The sequence below is a fragment of the Strigops habroptila genome, chromosome 3, assembly GCF_004027225.2.
Source record: "Strigops habroptila isolate Jane chromosome 3, bStrHab1.2.pri, whole genome shotgun sequence".
Classification (NCBI taxonomy): Eukaryota; Metazoa; Chordata; class Aves; order Psittaciformes; family Psittacidae; genus Strigops; species Strigops habroptila.
In genome coordinates this window covers 77,391,728-77,410,728 of record NC_044279.2, presented here as the reverse complement: position 1 = coordinate 77,410,728, position 19,001 = coordinate 77,391,728, and the positions used below count along the sequence as shown (strand labels likewise).

The window sequence follows — 19,001 nt, the reverse complement described above, 5'->3', positions numbered from 1 at the left end:
TTGAAATAAAAGAACAGCGCCAGCAAAAATGGCCCAAGTGTTTCAGAGCTGCAGAGGGGGATCTAAGCTCCACAGGGTGCACCTCCTGTCAGTCACCACCATGTCACCACCTACAATCTCAAGAAACAGGGTCTCCACTGGCAGGGCAACAATATTGGCTTAAAATGTCCTTGGAACAAATAGTTTCAAACTCTGATGAAGATGAGATACCACAACGCATAAAGAAAAAGGCTGATTTTTCTTTCCTGAATATCTAAGTATACTCCAGCATTAAATGTTTGGCAGATTCTTCCTCAGTTACAGGACATCGACCCTCTTCTGCAGCAATTTAGATGGGACAAGAGAATGGTAAAAGACATAGCATAGAAAGGGAATGTTTAAGCTCCTACAGAGCTGTCTATACTTATTAGCTTTTTAAAAAAGCTTTTAAAGCAATCAGAATAAGCCCCAGTATGTTGACCATGAACCATGGAGTATCTGAAGAACAGATTGTTTTTCAGATTTAATCTGATCACCAAGGTCAAAAAAGTGAATTCAACTGTTAAAATTCTTTCAGTAGTTAATTATTTTTTTGCTTACGATGACAAAGCAATGATCTGTACAGAAAATAGGCCAATATTAAACTGTTACCATAACTAAAAACATCTTTTCATGAAGGACTAGAATCTTGAAACATAAAAGGTTAAAATATAAGGCTGAAAGGTCCTCTTCCACACAAAGGAACATTAGAAACATTTAAGATTAAAAACAACTTCATGCACAATGCGGTAGGCTATGGTGTCTAAATTTGATTTATCCTATAGATTCTGGAAAATTTTTAGGAGGGAATGCAACTTCTTCCATTAGACACTCTTTTAAATATAACCAACGTAAGGAAGTGTATGCACTAACTTTAGTAAACCTATCATCTACTCTCTGCTTAAGAAGGAGAAACTCCTCACCCAGAAGGCCAGATTATCTCATTGTGAAGAACACAGATCTGGTGCATTTTTCTTCCACACTCTATACATTCAACAAACCTGTAGAAGCAAAAAAGGGGGAAGGGAACAAAGGTTAGTAATATCATTACTTGCTTTATACTCTGTAGTATTTAATTAGAGAATTTCTAGCATTTAGAGTCTTGAGCCTGTTTAACACAGAGGGCACATCTATGCTGAGAACTGCCTCCAGAATGAACTGAGAATCTGTCAGCTCAAGTCTCGTAGTCTATGCAGGGACACATTATTATTACCACTTGCTTGCTTTCCTGCCATCCACTTCACTGTTTTGGGTTTTTTTGTTTTTTCCTAAAGTGAAGACCTTCTAAGGCTAAAAAAAAAAAATCTGTGAAGTGCTTGTTCCTAGAATGAAGAGAGGGGAAATAGATTCACAAGTGTCAGAAGTGAAGAACCAGGAGTAGTAGTTGGCTGTTAGTTGCCCCACTATGTTTGAAACCTGGGGTACATTGCAAATATACTACAGAAGAGCGGGCAGAAAGAAAACAGTAGCAACATCAAAGTCACCTTCAGAAGACTAGCAGAGATTTAAGGACAACTGAGGTAAGTGGTAAAGTTTACTTCACAGATGTTGGTGAATATAATTCTCAAAAAGACCTAAAACTGTATCAGGACAGTCTGACTCCTTTTGAATATGTGTATGTATGAGGTTTTGAATGAATAGCTGTCATTTATGTTGAGCATATGGCACTATACTGTAGGTCAGGCTTGTATTCTAGTGTTAAGCTGTGCCTTCAGTGTAACAAAGGGAAAGGAAAGTTATGAATCAAGTTACTATTCTCTCCTTCCCACAGGCCTTGTAAAACAGAAGAACTGGCTGACCCTTATGCCCTTAGAAGGATGGTGTGGGAAGAATACACATCCTTTTTGCTCATTCATTTAAGAATGAAGATAATTTTTGCAGAGTGGCAGCACAGGTGTATAATGCAGGACCACGTAAAGTGGCTTCAAAAAACACCTCAGGAACATAAAGAAAAGCAGCCAGGTCATCATCATCTTAAGTTTACTGGATGTCTACAGTTCTGCTTCCAAAGTAGTGTAGAACCACTGACTGATTCAAATTTAGCAACTACTTCTACTACAGCTGCCTGTAAAACATGACAACTAGAAAAGCCAACAGCACTCAAAGAGCTACTGCCAAGTGACTCAAATCAGTTCCGAGACTTGAGCATTTGCCACAACAGGGTTTCAAAGCAGAGTTATCTGCATTCATCCTTTTGTGAATCCACAAGACAACAAAATGTTCAAGACAACAAAATGCAATAGTTTTGACCCATACATAGCATCACATATTTCTTAACTACAGCTGTGGTTGTCTGGGCTCTCAGTGCAGAATGCTGCTTACTGAGCAGCCCCTGTCCGCTAACAGAGCTACACAAAATTGGAACACCGGAAAGCAAAGCTGATGGTGAATAACGTCTTGTTACAAAATAATAATAATAATGAAATGAGGATCATTCAAAGTGTGCCACCATTACTTACAGTTCAGGGTCCAGTGTGTCATTCTTCCTTTTTGAAAACTGTTCTTTGTTTATCGTGCTATGGAGAAACAGGCAATAAAACTCAGTTTTAACACACAACAACATATATTCATGCCATACCACATGTATCTACACATCAAGACAAAACTTGCAAGCAGATTTTTTAAAGACTTACTTGCACTACAAAGAAAGCTGTGTTTCACAGTGACAGACAACTGAAGTATATGCTACCCTTGACACTGCTCATGGAAAACATTCTTTTTCTATGGGACAATAGCTTGTAGAGAGTCACATTGCTTCCTTATTCAGTTTTACTACAAGGACAAATGTTAAAACTTGCTGACATTGACCATTTCAAACTTGTGTTTGACTAAGTGCTTATTTTTTCACTGTGGTTCAGTCAGTGCAGATTTTAAAGAAAAAAATAAAAATACTCTAGAGCACAAGCCCAGGCTTTTATGAAGAATATCTTGTCCACCTTCTACTAGCCTACAAATAGCAAGGGTTATCTGAAACTAAACTTCCCTTTGAGAAGGCACTCTAGATGATACAGATTATGAACGCACAGCCCAAGCACACACAGATAACTCACGTTTGAGGTTGTGATGGGTCATCTCCCAGAGAAACGCTCTCCCCTTGGATTTCATTGAAGCACTTCTCACAGAAATGATACCTGTCAGCAAGAAAGTCATATTTGGGTGAACTGCTCCGTCCACACAACACAGCCCAAGTCAATCAAGGAAGCCACCAATCCCAGCAGGCCAAGGGACAGCAGTAGAGAGCAAGTCATCAGTGGCAACAAGGCTATTCAATTATGCAGATTTATGGGACCCACATTGTGTTTGGTTGGTTTGGGATCTGGGGGCTTTTTAGGGTTTGGGTTTTTTTGTGCAATCAGAGCCAAGTGCAGACAATGACAAGCATGAAGGAGAAATAAAATAACACACACAAAGAAATGGGGGTTTGCAGGACAAAACAGAAAACATAGAAGGAGGACTTAATGATCTTAAAGGTCTTTTCCAACCTAGCTGATTCTATGACAAGAAAACACAGAGCAGAAAGCTGAGGCAAAGCACAGATTAGCATTAAATCTCTCAAATGGGTTCACAAGCAGCAAATGATTAAAGCAAATTAAACAAGAGTATTCCATTTCAGCATACGCATACCCTCTTCATTTTAATAATCCATGCCACGTACAGCAAAGGATTAAAATGAGAAAGGGGAAAGAGCACAAGGAATGAAAAACTGCTACTCTGACTTGCACATCAACACAGCAGTTCTGTTGGCAGGAAGGATCTGCAGGAGATCAATGGAAGAGGGGTAGTCTTCCATTTTAAATGCATAAATGCTGAAAGACCACAGGCTTCTCTCCCAGTTGAAAAAGAAAGCTAAACATCAGAAGCCTCAAGAATAATAAAATGTGTCCTTGAAAAACTTACAGACATTATAGGACTGTTAAACTGCACGTTAACTAAATACCTAACGTTAACTACACACATAACACTCTACAATGATATGATCCTGCCACAGCCCGGCCTGAGTGTAGAACAGTCCAGGCATCAACACAGCAAGCATTACAGAGAAAGAATACTTCATACTTGAATAAAACTCTGTGATTAATTCAAGACTCTACCCCAGCCCTCAAAAATGTTCTAAAACTGTAGCCTCTCCATTACTAAGGCATGTTAATTGAGTGCACAAAACATCTAAAAATAGAAAGAAACAAAAGAAAATTCAAAAAACTTTATTATAAAGCCACATAAACCAACACTATAGCAGCTGTTAGGCTACAAAGACAGGTCTCCTAATCCTCTCCCAGTTTTCATTTGAGATAATGCAGAGAACGGTACTTTTGAAATTGTACATTTTAGTCTAATATATATATGTGTGTATACAACATAATCTACAAGTCACATGTATGCATGTGTTATAGTGCAAACATTCCCTTCTAATGTTTGAACACATGTAAAAAGCACATCACATTTGTGAGCAATAGTCTTTTGGTCCATCTAGTGCTTGCGCAGAGGTAAGTGTAAGTGGAAGATACTGACGCAATATGAAAAGCTCTACACTACAGAAGTCTAAAAGGACAATAGTTATTATGGGATACTATAAGCTTATTTTCTACATCTTCACTCCTAAAAACCTTAATTCACTGCTATAAACCTTTATGAAGCCTAAGGTGGCCCAGATTCAGCTTCTGTAGCTCTTCAGTTGTTTTCACCTGATCAGGTGCTTCAGTAAACTACAATTCTTGCAAAATCTTCTTGGCTTTCAGGTAAAAGCCTTAGTGGTTTTGTTGTTCTGGGGTTTTTTGTTTAAGATGTTGGAAAGAATGAGAAGTGGGAACTAAATTCATGGAGGTGACAGTTTGAAGGTAAGCAAAACCCAACGGGCACATTCTGGTGACAGGATACGGAAGCGTTAAAGCATATATTTCCCTGCTTCTTCCTGCCTTGCTTCCCCAATTGTCAAAGAGATGCCTGGCAAGAAGCCTTCCTTCAGAAGTCAAATTAAGTTTAAATCCTTTAATAAATCCCAAGTAAAATAATAAATAAAAGAAAAAAAAAAAAGAAAAAAAAAGAAAAAATTCAAAATAGCTGTAGAAGTGACAGCATTTTACAGAGCTGCTGACAGCTACTGTGAGACAACTCCCCTAAGGAACCTTCAGGAAAAAAGCAAGCAATCAATCTGCTGAAGATCTGAATACACAGAAATAAGTTTTGCTCCTCAGTGTTAACATCGTGAGAAAAAGAATGACTTGCCAAGTATAATATGTATTATAAGCATATACTTTCTGCATAGTTTACTCTGTGTTCTGCATGAAAAATACTGCTGCATAATAGGAAGCAAAGACAACAGACCTGTAGATAACTAAAGAAATCTTAATTAACTGCAGGATTAAAATTTACTAAAACATCACATTTCTGCAAGCAAAAAGAGGAAGAGCAAAGGCTGCAGTGAACTTTTGCAGAAAGAAATCATTAACACAAGGTAAACTATTCAATTTGCACTTCCAGCAAATTATCTTAAAACACAAAGCTGTACAGATATTAAAAGGGTATATATGTAAATACATGCACGCCTTTAACAGATTGATTGCAGCACGCACAAAACGGCACCGAGTGAGTTTTCCTTACCTGTTCTGGTAGCTGTAGTAAGTGGCATCTCGAGGGATTGTGCATAGCTGTTTGCCATAGCAACACAAAGTCTGTGGTGAGAACTCCAACTGCAAAGAGGAATGTATTGTCTTAGTACTGATATATGTTTTCATTTGCTCTCCAAACGAAGGCAAGTGTGACCCAGACAACTATCATTTCCACCTTATTTTGCACAGAAATCTCACAGTACATGAAGCATATGAAGTGCTAGTCATAAAAAGTTCAGTGGGCTGTTACACTCAAGTTAACTCTTCTCCAAAGAAGAAAAGCGTATCAAAACAAGACAACGGACATAGTCTCAATATACAGTGAAGCAGAGGGCACTGCTGCAGTAACAAAACCACATCTGTTTAATTTGCAAACGGGTTTGCCCTAATCAAAATTAGCCTTCAATTACTGACTTTCCCCCCTTCAAGGGCTTATAAACAAATAGATGATCTAAGAACTAGATAGAATTAGCATATCAATAAAAACCCCAAAATCAGGTTACTCAGGATTGCTAAAACCTGGTAAACTTTCAAAATTTTTGACACACCAAAACTACTAACAACTGCAACTGCTGTATTTTTTCCCCTTTAACACCAAGAAGCAAGCAGCAGACTAATATTAATTTTCTTACCTTTCTTCCACAGCAATAACCAAGGCTCTGCATAACTGGGTCAATTTCTTGCTCAAACACCTCGGCCAGTTTGGAACAGTACTTGTATACCCGGGATGTTTTGCGGTTATACAACCAGGCATTATTGAACATGAGCCAGATGTCATCTACATATTGCCAGGGTTCCTGATACTGTCCTGTGTCCAGCTTCCTCTTGATAGTAGAAAGATCCATGGGGTTCTTCACTATGTCAAAATAATCCTGCAAGAATATGCAGTGTATCAAAACACCATTATAGAACTATGTTGTGACATGACAGCATGTGCATTATCAGCATATAAATTCTTCCGCAGTACATCAAGAAAAACAGGTTCCTCCCTGACTAGACTGTCAAACTGCTTGTGACACACAGTGAAATCTCCAAGTAATACCATATCACTCCCCAGTGCTTTCTTTTCTTATTCCTTTATTTCTCGGGTGATATTGCTCTTCCAATCCTGATGAAATAAAGCCACTCATTTTAGTCCCCAAAACAAGCGTGACAAAGTAGTAAACGGCAACGTTTTTGCAGCCTGTAAGCTGAGGATATATGCAAGAGCATTAATAGTATGTGACTCTCTTTAGTAGACCAGACAACCTGATAAACAAAAAAGGAATAACTTTATTAGATGATAAAAGATACAATGTCTCCTCTAAAGAATGCCTTTTTCCAATCCCCACCCCGATCAGTTATGGGACCACTTTTCCTATGAAAGTTCTCAGAATATGACAGCCAATTGAGAGCTTGTTAAAGAATATCAGCAATATTTATGCCTGCTTACAATACAGCAGGCCTTGAATTTCTGCAGTATCTATCCTAAAAAAACCAAAAACCACCAAAACGACCCCACAAAACAAAACAACAACAACAACAAAAAAAAAACCTTTCAGGCAAAAAAACGTTGCCCAAAGCACCCATGTAGGGCTTCTATGTATAGATATTTGAATATATAGAAAACTTGTGTGGGCAATCCAGAGAGGTTTCTTTAAGCGGCCTTGATTGGCTTAATTTCCCACAAATTCAGCCGAGTTTTATACATTATGAGAAACACCTATGGAATTCAGCAACAGAAGCATCACAACATGAAGCAACATCCATAAAAAGCCCACACAGCACTGGGGATCTGTTGGTAATCACTTTAATGTATGGCATACCTGCTTATTTATCAAAAGGAACACAGAACCAAACAAACTTTGGAAAAAAACCCCCAAACTTTCCTAAGTCAGACATCACATGTTCCACTGCCCGAGCGAAACCTCTTCAAATGTGTCAATAGATAAACGTTAACAAGACAGCCTTAAGCTGTTCTCAAATGGGTATGTCATAATATAGTAGTTTTGAATTAAAGCCAGCAAGGTATCTTGCTAAGACACTCACAGGAATTCCCAGTAGTTGGGGATCCACAGGCTGTCGAAATGGAAGAGACTCTGGATCCTGACGGTAAAGTGCCTCCAGCGTTGGCATAAGCGCCTGCCGCAACTCTTCTGGCTTGAAAACTTTGAAAAACAATCAACATTAGAAGGATAGCAGAAACAGCTGTAAGGAAAAAACCTACTGGAAAATGTGAGGTCTGTGGGGGTAAAAAAAAGCAAAACGAAAAACTACAGACAATGGGTTTAAGGTATCAGCATGGCTTGTTTATCCTCTGCACTACCGAGTTCTGAGGAGGATATTAAAATGATCACCTGGCCAAAATATTAGAGAATCTTGTTTTTATCGTAGAAAGACACTGCTAAATTTAACAAAGCCAGTTTACATTCCAGGTACAGCCCCTCTCTGAGGTCCCAAGAAAAAACTTGTTTAGAAATTCTGTAACCGAAGTATTTCAAATCTCTATTGTACTGGCAATATTACTAAGGCTTACTGTCCAATACTAAAGCCTTAAAGAACTTGTCCATACTCAATTACAAGCACATGTATTATTAAGTACTTTTGTCCAAAAGCCACAATCCATATAAGCCTACTGAGTACCAACAAAGAAAGTTCAGGTTTTTTTATCTCCCAAGATTTTTCTAGGGAGGGAGCTGCAGTGAATTTCAGTCAAAACTCTTCTTGCTTACTTTTTTTCTTGGACTGCCCAGCTGCTGGAGAAGACTGAGTAGCTGGAGTAGTAGGTCTTTCTTCTCCCTCTGGTATTTCAGTCTTCACTTCAGATTTCTTCTCATCTTGCTCTATTGGTTCTGGTTTACATTCCTCCACAACTGGTTCTACTTTAGCCTGAAAAGCAGTTTGGAGCCTGTCACTCAGTCTCCTCTGAAGTCACCCATTCACATTTCCATCCTTTAAACCTATCTGCCATCCTGCCCACCACTCTTTCCCAGGATTAAGGGTATCTACTTTGTAGTCACTTACCTAAAACTTGAGATGTACTAGAACAAATCTTTAAATGCTGCAGTGCTAGCAATGATAAATTGTTGATAAGTTTTGAGCTGCAAGTAGACACACAGGTACACATCCAGCTCTTCGGGCAGGTCTGACAGTCTCTTGTACACTGTGGCTGCCAGGATGACACTACTGGGCAGCCACGCTCTTACCATCCCCAGTGACAAGTTGTCACCAGCTAATCATGTACATACAGAATCACAGAATCATTTAAGTTGGAAAACACTTTTAAGATCATCGAATCCAACTGTTACCCCAGGACTGCCAAGTCCACCACTAAACCATGTCATTAACCGCTACATCTACACGTTTTTTAAATACCTACAGGGATGGTGACTACACCACTTGCCTGGGCAGCCCGTTCCAATGCTTGATAACCCTTTTGGGGAAGAAATGTTTTCTAACATTCAATCTAAAACTCCCTTGCTGCAACTTGAAGCAATTTCCTCTCATCCTAATAACTGCTATTCTAACATTTAACAACCACAAATAACATCTGACCGACTGACCAGAGTGCCCTTGTACACTGGCATTTAGCAAAAAGCCTCACAGCTGCAACCACGTTATCATGGTCTTTTCTGCTTCTACCATCATTTCACCAGAAAACAAAGACCCTTATTTAGGAAGAAATTGAGGAAGGCAACAATTAAAACAGCAGCAGCAGGTAGCACCTACAGCTCTCAGTGAACTCTGGAAGGAATGGCTTGCATGGAGACAGAAAGCACCTGACAGCACTAGATAGTTCTACCCAACAACTGGCTGACAATCTCACCTCAGATTTTTCCTCCATTTGCAGCTCTGTTTGTTCTGGTTCCCCTTCATCTGTTTTAATTTCCATTTTTACTTCCTGCAAGGGTGGCTGCTGCTGTTCTGGTACAGTCTGCTGAGAGTTCACCTCTGTGCTGCTGGTAGATGGGGGGTTGGATACCTGCCCATCAATGCTTACAGCTGGCTGTGAAAGCTGAGGGAACAACACACACATTATACATAGGCTTCTAATGAATTTATTCTTCTTTCTCTAATCTGCCTTTTACCTATGCTATGTTTCCACCAAGTTTAAATGCACTCTAGTCCTTCTACTTGCTTCACCTGAAGAACATACTGCTGCACAACTCCAATTATAGAAAAACATGCAACAGAAACATGCACTGGAAGGTCTAATATACAGAAAATTACATCCTGTTTCCATATTATACACCATCGCTATGCATATGCAGAAGTAACTAAAGACCTCATACATATTTCAAACTAAATTTCAAAACATGCACTACAATTCTGAAAAATACTCCCTCTCTGGAAACACCAATGATCTATAGACTTGTCTTGATGAAAAAAAGATTACTTGCCAGTTGCGAAAAAACCCTATTTTGATATTAAACATGCCAGGAGCTACCTCCGTTATCACAGACTCACACAAAAATAAAAGGCCAACTGCAAATTAAACCTTAAACATTTGCAGGGGAAGCACAATTAAAAGTATTTCCTTACAGGCGTTGTGGGGTGCTGAGGCTGCAGTGGTGCTGTTGGCGTGGGAACAGATGCAGTCGTGCTCTGCTGTGACAAGGGCTGCTGCTGTTGCTCTGCAGACGGTGTAACCGGAACTGGAGGCTGGACTTGAGGAGGCAGCTGTGCCTGCGGCGGTGTTGGAGTCTGCCTTTGAGGGGGGTGCATAGTTTGTGACTGTGGTCCAGGAGGCATTGCCTGAGGAGTAGGTGTGGGGGCAGTGGGAGCAGCTGCTGCTGCCTGCTGTTGCTGTGATCCCAAGCTTGGGGGTGTATGGTGAGGTGTTGGGGTTCGGCTAGGTACTGGAGAAGGAGAGTTTCGGTGCATGGGAGGCTGTGGAAGAGGTGGACAGTGAATATGGCTCCCTTGAGAACCTGGAGCCATTGCAGGAGAATTCACAGGACAGGAAGTGCTGGTCATTTGTGCCTGTGGAAAAACAAGACAAGTACACATTTGCAATGACTTGAAATAGAAAACGCCAGTGAAATTACTGTCAAATGGCTGCTTTCCCACAGTTACTGCATACTTTAAAAAATGTGACAAACTAATCTGTTTTGTTTTTAAAAACTCTATTTCAGAAGGAAAAATGGTCTATTCGATTTATTTTGCTCCACACAAACAGAAAGCTGGTTTATAATTCATTCAGGTCAAAGAGATGTTTCAATAGAATAACTTCTACTTGTTGATATATTTAAAGAATGGCACACCTATACTCCCAGATCACAAACCATTTCTCTCCAAAGCTGCAGATCTGTACATCCTGAATAAGACAATGTACCACAGTGAAAAATTGCTTTCAAATACACTTAGCATGCCCATGCCCCCACCCCCAAGACTAGAAACAGAATTTATCATCAGAAGTAAGTACAGCTGTAACTGCACCATTACAAGATTACAAAAGAAAAAAATGTATTGGTCAAGGAAAAGCTGTCACTCCACAAGAATCTTGCCTGCAAACTAGGAAGAAGCATCAACGAGAAGCAAACTGACGTTCCCTACTTCTTCCTGGCCTGAAAGGTTCTTGCTGAAAAGGGAGAGGGAAAGGACAGAAAGGAAACTGCTAGACTGCAGGTTCAGATCTTCAGTAGTGACAACCCTCTTATCCCCCAAAGCTAGCAACACACATTGGTCCTGGATAGACATGCCTTTTTAGTACTTAGTTGACCATCTCAATTTCTCAGCATCTGCCGCTTTGCTGTTCAACAAGAAATTCTTAACTGCTCCATTCTGCACAACAATTTCTTCTTTGCTCCATAAAAAGAAACTTAGAAATATTCCTTTGTCACACTTAAACCTGAGAAGAAGCCACCGTTTCACCCTTGCCATTCCCCGTGAAATTTCTGCATCAGGAAAATGCAGAGTCTCAATAAGTGAATTTAGTTGACTATAATTCCAAAAGCATCTCGAGAAACCAAGTTGTTCTCCACTACAAACTGAACAATGAAACCTGTATATGACAGAGCCCACTGACACCACTTCCAGAAATCAAAAACTTACTTGAGAAACTGGTGTCTGATTGCCAGGCTGAGTCATAGGCATGCTTGCCGTGTTCATTCCCGGGGAAGAAGCAGGGAACTGGGTCTGTTGTAGAAACTGATTCTGACCAGAAGGCTGGCCAACTCCTGGTTGCTGCATACGTGAAGGAAATCCCATCTGTTGGAAAAGGAACTCGTATCCCAGTGTGCATGTAACTCCATAACATTTTACACAAAACAACATTTATCTTGTTGCAGAAATTGCTGCTAGCCACTTATCTGTAGAATACAATATGGAAAGCCTGTTTAGAGCTCCTCTCAAAAAACAGATATGATTTCCCTTGTAAGCTAAGGAAAAGGATACTGATTTCAGTTTGGAACTGTGACTTAAGATTTGTTTTCATTCCTTGTGTTAAGGATGCAACAGCACAAAAAGCTGCTTAAACTTCCATTTTTAGGCAATTTTTTACTACCCAGATATAAAGGCTTACCATAGTCCAAACAAATCTTTCAGAAGAAATGCAAGAGGAGGAACCCAAAGGGTCGAGAGAATGAAGAAATAATGCTTGATTCTTTAAATTCTATTTATTTACCTAAGGAAACTACAGCCAACAGAAGCAAACCTGCGACCTTGCCACCCTGGGCAGAGGGAACACACACTGACCTGGTTCATGGCCCCAGCCTGGCTTAGCTGTCCAGGGTGCTGAAGAGGAGGGGTTTGCCGGGGTCCCATCGGTGACAGCTGCATGTTCATCTGGCCAAACTGATTCATTCCTGTGCATTCATGCCAAAAAACACACTTATAAACAAAGGCTTGAATTCTCCTTTGGGCACCATTCAACATTTGGTGAAGAAATGTTGTTAACTTTTTCAGAATTTCATTTTCTATCAACCAGTTTCCGAACATGCAAGATACTATAAAGAAAATAATTCCTTCTGTCAACAAGTCATGTGGAATAATTTTAAATATAAAGTGTCCAAGGTACCATGCTCCTCCAGAATACAGATCAATTTTTTCCGGCCCTGAAAGATTTGTTTCCACTAACTGTTATCAAAGCTCTGAAGTTTGAGAACTCCTGGAGTACATGACAAATAACCAAAACTGCCACTGCTGAAGATCAACTTTCTACAGAAAGTTGCGTTATCTTAATCACATATTAGAAATTCACTTACTGAATCCCAAACTCTTCACTTAAGTACTTTGTATGCTGGCTACAATACTTCTTGAATTTGTAACAAAGGTTCTGCCCCTTCCTTCTAAGTAATAATTCTCACCACCTTCCCTTTGCCACCAACATGTCCTCATCTAAGCTGCCTAAGTGCAGCGACCCCGTTTGACCGATCTATGTTCACACAATTGGAAATGTCAAAAGCACAGAGTTCTTTAATGTTAATTAAGCAAGAAGCTAACGTGCAGCTCAAATCCACGAGATCATGAAATGCTATGCAATTTTTTTTTTTACATATATAATATATAGTTATATAAGTATTATACAATATAGTTTTTTTTCAATCAAATGGGAAAACTGTGGGTGAAGCAAAGGCTATGACACTTCAGCAACAGTTGCCCAATTCCACGATTCCTTCAAAATCACAGTGGCTAATTTTCTTCAAATACTTACCTGGCTGCGCCTGCATGCGATTCATCATTTGGTTTGGCACATTGGCACGTATCAGGGTTGGGTCAGGAAGAGGACCATCTGGATAAAAAAAGATACTAGAATGAGATTCTGGCATTCAGAAGACCACCAGGTTTTATCCAGCAAACTTACATGAAACATCATGTGTAAAACAAACAAAAAAGGAAGGACACAGTCCAGTAACTCTAAGCATTCTTGAGGAGTCCTCAAAATGTGAAGCAAAACCAAAAACTTCCTTGAAAATGTAAGCATGTCCTATTGACAGAACTGTCACCTGACTTAGAGTCAGCTTTCAGAAACTGAGGACAAACGTTTGTTTTTTCAGTGACATGAAGAAAAAACAGAATAGGGAAAATGTTTACCATCTGCCTCAGTAAATAATAACTATCAATATTACATATTTTCATTAATTTAAAAAAAACTACACAGTTCCACACAGTATTTATCAAAGCTCTGAAGTTTGAGAACTGTCGAGTACATGATAAGTAACCAAAAGTGTCACATCTACTACTGAGGATCACCTTCTACAGAAGTTACACAGCAAGCGAAGTCACAGTATCAACCTTTAAGAATCTTTCTTGGATCTTGGTATGCACCTTGGTAAACCCCGTTCTGACTTCAAGCGTAAAAAGACCCAGAGCTGGATTTACCAAGGTACATTCAAATCTAAGCAGGAGGAGAAGAACTCAGAGGAATATTCTTGCATCCTATGCCTGGAGCTACTGGATCTTTCTGCAGTGTTCAGAAAAAAAACAGAAAGTTTTTTGTCTCAGTTGACTAAATTGAATTTTGACCCAATCTCCTTTGACAAGTTATTAGAGTGTCATTGACAGCTGTATATCTGTTTCCATGAGCTGTCTTAAGAACTCCATTCTTAACTGTAAAGTATCTAAGAACATGCAAGAAAAAGAATCAAGGAGAAAGATCCTTTCCTTCTGAGAAGGAACCTCTTGAGAGGAGTCGTCATTGGAGCCAGGAGAGAGCTCTAGAAAGTACATTTGCAGAACTGTTGCACTTATTTTTAAGAAAGACTACTTCAGGGGCCAGAGCAGGGGGGTTGGAACTAGATGATCTTAAGGTCCTTTCCAACCCTAACTATTCTATGATTCTATGGGGGTGGTGAAGAAGAATCATCTTAAAACAGATTGCAGCTCAAATAGTTAAAAAATATTAGCTTTTACAGTTAAATCAGAGTATGGAAATGTAATTTTATCTAGAAATATACAGTTTAAAATCCTGTATTTCAATTATTTACAGGACTTCATTGGAAATACAAGATTACAATATCAGCAGACACACCTCTCTACTTTCTAACTCAAAAACATCACCCACGATAATACAAATTACCTGTTTTTACATTACCCAAGTAAAAATATTCTTGGTACCTGACAGCCTAGAGCACCTTGTCCCTTCCTATTGTTAAGGAGACATTCCACTCTTTAGCAGCAGGATAGTTTTGATCATTAACTCCTCTACAATTTTATTCTAATATACAAATACATGGCTAGCAGAGGAAAAAAAAACAACAAACCAAAACAAACCCAAGCTGTTTAGCATTAGGAAGGTCAATTTAAGTAACAGAACTACTGTGAAATAGAAGATAGCTGCATGGGGGAAAGAAGTGAAATCTGGTTTTCACTGCATGCTTGAAAGGCCACTTGTCCAAAAAATCCCAAACGTGTCACAGAACAAGCACTATTTAAACTTTGAAAGGCATAAATACCTAAGCATGCCAACCATCATACTCTCTTAGCAACAACAGTAATAGTAGTGATAATTTTAAACACCAAACTAAATATTGTGAAAATGTGTATCTCTTACAGTAACTGAAGTCATCTTTAAATTAATTCATTCTAATGTGAATCTAATGAGACTGAAGCTCTACAGTCTTAAGGATGCAACTTAATCTCCACTCCCTCCACCCTCAAAGTAAGTGTAAAGGTTTACAATGCTTTTGTTTGTTCAGAAGACTAACTGCCTTTAGATAATCTACGGTCATTAACTAACACATAAGCAAAGCAAAGAGTTTGCAAATACTTCAGAACAAAGAGGGAAAAAGTTCTGTTTAACTTTGAGAAAGCCAGGTACCTGTGAAACAAGGGCAAAATGATCACCAGCTTACTAAAATGACACTACAGGAATCCCCTGCACCCAGGAGTCAGTAACCCAACTGCTCTTACTTGCAGACATTCCGGGCTGGGGCTGTCCCATGCTTGGCCCTTGATTCATGGGAGCCTGTGGCATGCCCGGAGCATTTGGGATCATGTTCTGCTTCTGCAGTCTGGTTCTTCGTTTCTCCTCCAACTCCTTTTGAATCTTATAGATCTTCTCTGCTAGCAAGTGATAGTACTCTGCCTGTTGGGGAGGAAACAAGTCAGGAAAGGAGATGACACACTAAGTAAAGGCACCAGGTCACAGTGATTCAAGATTACAAAACAGCCTCACACACATATTTTGGCTTGGGTGGAGGTGGCTCTCCCTTCGCAGGGGCTGCCAGGCAGACAGGAGGGCAAAAAGGGGCACTGCTGGCAACCATTAAACCAACACATTTCTCTTCTTGTGTCCAACACTTCTTTGGGAGAACCACAGAGAAGAGCTTCAAGCTGCCTTCAGGGGACCCAGAGAAGTCTCAGGCACAGCACACCCTGACAGGCACCACCCCCACTCCTGGCACCTCCTCAGAATAGGAGTCTCATCTGGGCTTTCACTCCTCTTCCTCCCCAATCACTATGGGTTGGGGGATACACACACACAACTGGATGACAGAGGATGGCATCTCACCCTGCTGTTTGCCGATTCATACATATCACCTTCCACTTTCCGAGCATACGCCACCAGATTCTCCATACGCCGATCCTTCAGTGCTGCAGGGTCAGGAGTAGGAAATATGGCTTGGACCCTGAATAAAAAAAAGCACACAAAAGATTAGGGGACACAAGTCCAGACAGGGACCCAGAACTAACCCCAGCGATCTGAACACAAAGCAGCAAGCAAATCTGCTGACAGACTGAGACATTAGTACTGCTCCCGGGGGACACTGCCACCATGTTGATGGCCTGAGCACAGAGTGGGACTCTTCCAATACAACAGTCCCAAACCAGCAGATGCACTCCATCTTTCAGGCTTCCGCTTTCCCTTTTCAGGCAGCCTGACAAAACCCATTCCCTCGTGCCCTAGTTTTTGCTAATACCTCTGATTCTTTGAGCAACCCTAAATCATGCATTTAAAACTAAACCATGACACCCTCCTCATGCACCCTGACAAGATTCACTCCCTGGCCCCTAGTTTTGGAAGCCAGGATTCGTCCTGCCCCACATATACACCTCAGAGGCAGCAAGTGACTTAACAGGAGATTGTTTTGATGTTAGCTACTCACAGTTTATGAACAAGGTGGTTTCGGAGATCCTGAGTAATGTCCTCATGCCACTGCTTTCGAATTCCGGTATTGGATGGTTGAGCTGTTGGCATGGCACCCAAACTGGCAACATTGGCGCTTTCACTCATCATGGGGCTTCAAAAACAGAGCAAGAATTGAGGGCAGAAGTCTAGCCCAAGCTTAGTCATCTTACAGTCATAGCCTCTTTTAGAATAATGTTAAGACAAAGTGCCAGTTCAGCCATTCCCTAATCAATGGACAAACTCTGCAGAAATAGCTGCACGGACACCAAAACAACACCATGAATGAGTACATGCTGTACTACCCAAGGATTTGGAAAACTCCAACAAAAGCTACAGAATCCAAAGGGAGAGATAGCCATCAATGGCATTCACCCCACTGTTTATGCAATAAGTGCCATGAGATCAAAACAAAATCACTGGGGTACAAAGAATAATTCAACTTACTTTTGAGAATTCATGGTTGAATGTAACATTGAGTCAGGCAGCAGATTAGGAGCTTGAACCCCGACTCCTCCATTCACTCCCATTGGATTTGCACCTAGAAAACAGAAGAATAAGCATTCTTTAATGAATATCCCATTTACTGTGTGCAAAATCAGTAATTGCTCAGCAATAACAAGGGTCTAGACTGGCAAGTACTTTGACGTTTCTGAAGTGAGTTTAATTACCCGTTGCTCTCTTTACCATCTTCCTTCTACAAACTTAGGAAAAGTCTGAGGCACAACACTGGTGACCTCCAAGCGAAGCATGACATCACACTACCACTCTGCACATAGATTGGTTTGGGTTGGATGGGACCTTAAAGAGCATCTAGTACCACTATCTTCCTGGACTTCTCAACAAGCAAACAATTTCAATTTGCTGCAAATGTTATGTACCAGAGTCCTTTCCTGTGACACCCCAACTGAGGATTCAGCAGTACCAATCACTTCAGGTTTTTCGTTTAGAAGCAGTTGGGGTTTTTCATTTAGAAGCAGTTGGGGTTTTTCATTTAGAAGCAGTTGGGGTTTTTCATTTAGAAGCAGTTGGGGTTTTTCATTTAGAAGCAGTTGGGATTTTTCATTTAGAAGCAGTTGGGATTTTTCATCATTCAGAGACTTAGGATGTATATTCATGAAGGCTTCAAAAACTTGAAACATCAGCTACCACCTACACCTGACAAGGTCCGCTCTCACCCACTCCATACTTCAGGATCCTATAACCAACACCAACGTTTGTACAAGAAGGAAAACCTGACAATCCTCTGCATGAAAAACCTCTAGTAATTCGTTACATATCAAAATCTGTTTTTCTGAATCAGAGCAGATCTCAATCACCACAAAAAATTTGTCCATTTTCTTCACACACTACAGTTAAGACTTAAAAAGTTAAGAAAAATTAAGCGTATTTCTGCCTGGAGCTTCTGAATAGATCACTTTGTGAAGTTGAGAGTAGCCTGAATGCCATTACCAAGCTTCACATGTATTTAGGACACCTGAACCCCACAGAATCTGTATTCCAAGCAAAATTTGACACTGTATACAAGAGAAATTCACTGAAATTAAGTATATCAAGCCTAATACAAACCTCTAATATCACAATCAAGTGCTTAACAGCCTTTTCATAAAGCTGTCTTTCAGCCTCTCCTCCTTTAGTCACTTCCTTCTCCTTCCCAAACACATTTTGCCATTTGAGAGCAAGCTAGTGTAGAAGACAACTGTCAGCCTTTGCCTTAACTCTCCCTTTTCAACTGCCAAACCCAGCCATTTGTTAGATCTACTTAGGACTGCCTCTTTTCACATTGCAGTCCTCACCTGACGTTTCTCCTAAACCAAACCTGTTGTTATGTAGGCCATGACAACATGAATCTGGTAATTCCTCTTACCTGTTGCAATTCCCTCCTTAGCCACCCTCTCCGAATAATGAAACAACAGTCAAAAGTCTACACTCTCCATGCTTGTCCTTTCTACATTAAGATTCAGTTCTTCACTCTCCAGGAGCTTTTCAACCCCATCTCATTGGATTTTCCTATCAGTGCTACAAGGAGCACCCCAATGAGAATGCAGAGGCCAAACTCTGGGTCTATAAATAAAATAATGTATTTAAAAACCCCAAGCAAGAATCATTTTGCTTCAGAAAAGGGATAACATTTTGCAATAAGCTACCCATGCAATTTACAGTTACGTACGTCCACATGACAGGATTTAGAGAAAGTCTGTGATTTACTACTTTTCATTTTTAAAACAAACATTACATATCTGAGATACAGCTGTAAAATGCTGCAGTCTGAGTGACAAGGAAGTACACTTGAATACAGGCATTCCAACACATGCATTTCCAATTAAAAA

The 19,001-nt window shown here is 40.1% G+C and overlaps 1 protein-coding gene across 5 annotated transcripts in view; it reads right to left on the bottom strand.

The window, feature by feature from the left end:
* The window catches only part of EP300 (E1A binding protein p300), a 63,499-nt gene that overhangs the window by 13,403 nt on the left and 31,095 nt on the right, over positions 1 to 19,001 (bottom strand). For 2 of the 5 annotated variants that reach the window (XM_030481099.1, XM_030481104.1), the window contains 16 exons: positions 17,119 to 17,212; positions 16,652 to 16,786; positions 16,057 to 16,174; positions 15,456 to 15,630; positions 13,258 to 13,335; positions 12,300 to 12,409; positions 11,658 to 11,813; positions 10,146 to 10,586; positions 9,430 to 9,618; positions 8,336 to 8,504; positions 7,653 to 7,771; positions 6,257 to 6,496; positions 5,617 to 5,705; positions 3,069 to 3,149; positions 2,478 to 2,534; positions 942 to 1,019 (listed from right to left, as the gene is read on the bottom strand). In XM_030481099.1, the coding sequence (XP_030336959.1) occupies positions 942 to 1,019; positions 2,478 to 2,534; positions 3,069 to 3,149; positions 5,617 to 5,705; positions 6,257 to 6,496; positions 7,653 to 7,771; positions 8,336 to 8,504; positions 9,430 to 9,618; positions 10,146 to 10,586; positions 11,658 to 11,813; positions 12,300 to 12,409; positions 13,258 to 13,335; positions 15,456 to 15,630; positions 16,057 to 16,174; positions 16,652 to 16,786; positions 17,119 to 17,212 (2,329 nt within the window). The remainder of the gene's footprint in view (positions 1 to 941; positions 1,020 to 2,477; positions 2,535 to 3,068; positions 3,150 to 5,616; positions 5,706 to 6,256; positions 6,497 to 7,652; positions 7,772 to 8,335; positions 8,505 to 9,429; positions 9,619 to 10,145; positions 10,587 to 11,657; positions 11,814 to 12,299; positions 12,410 to 13,257; positions 13,336 to 15,455; positions 15,631 to 16,056; positions 16,175 to 16,651; positions 16,787 to 17,118; positions 17,213 to 19,001) is intronic. The other 3 variants (XM_030481100.1, XM_030481102.1, XM_030481103.1) reach the window with 3 other exon arrangements.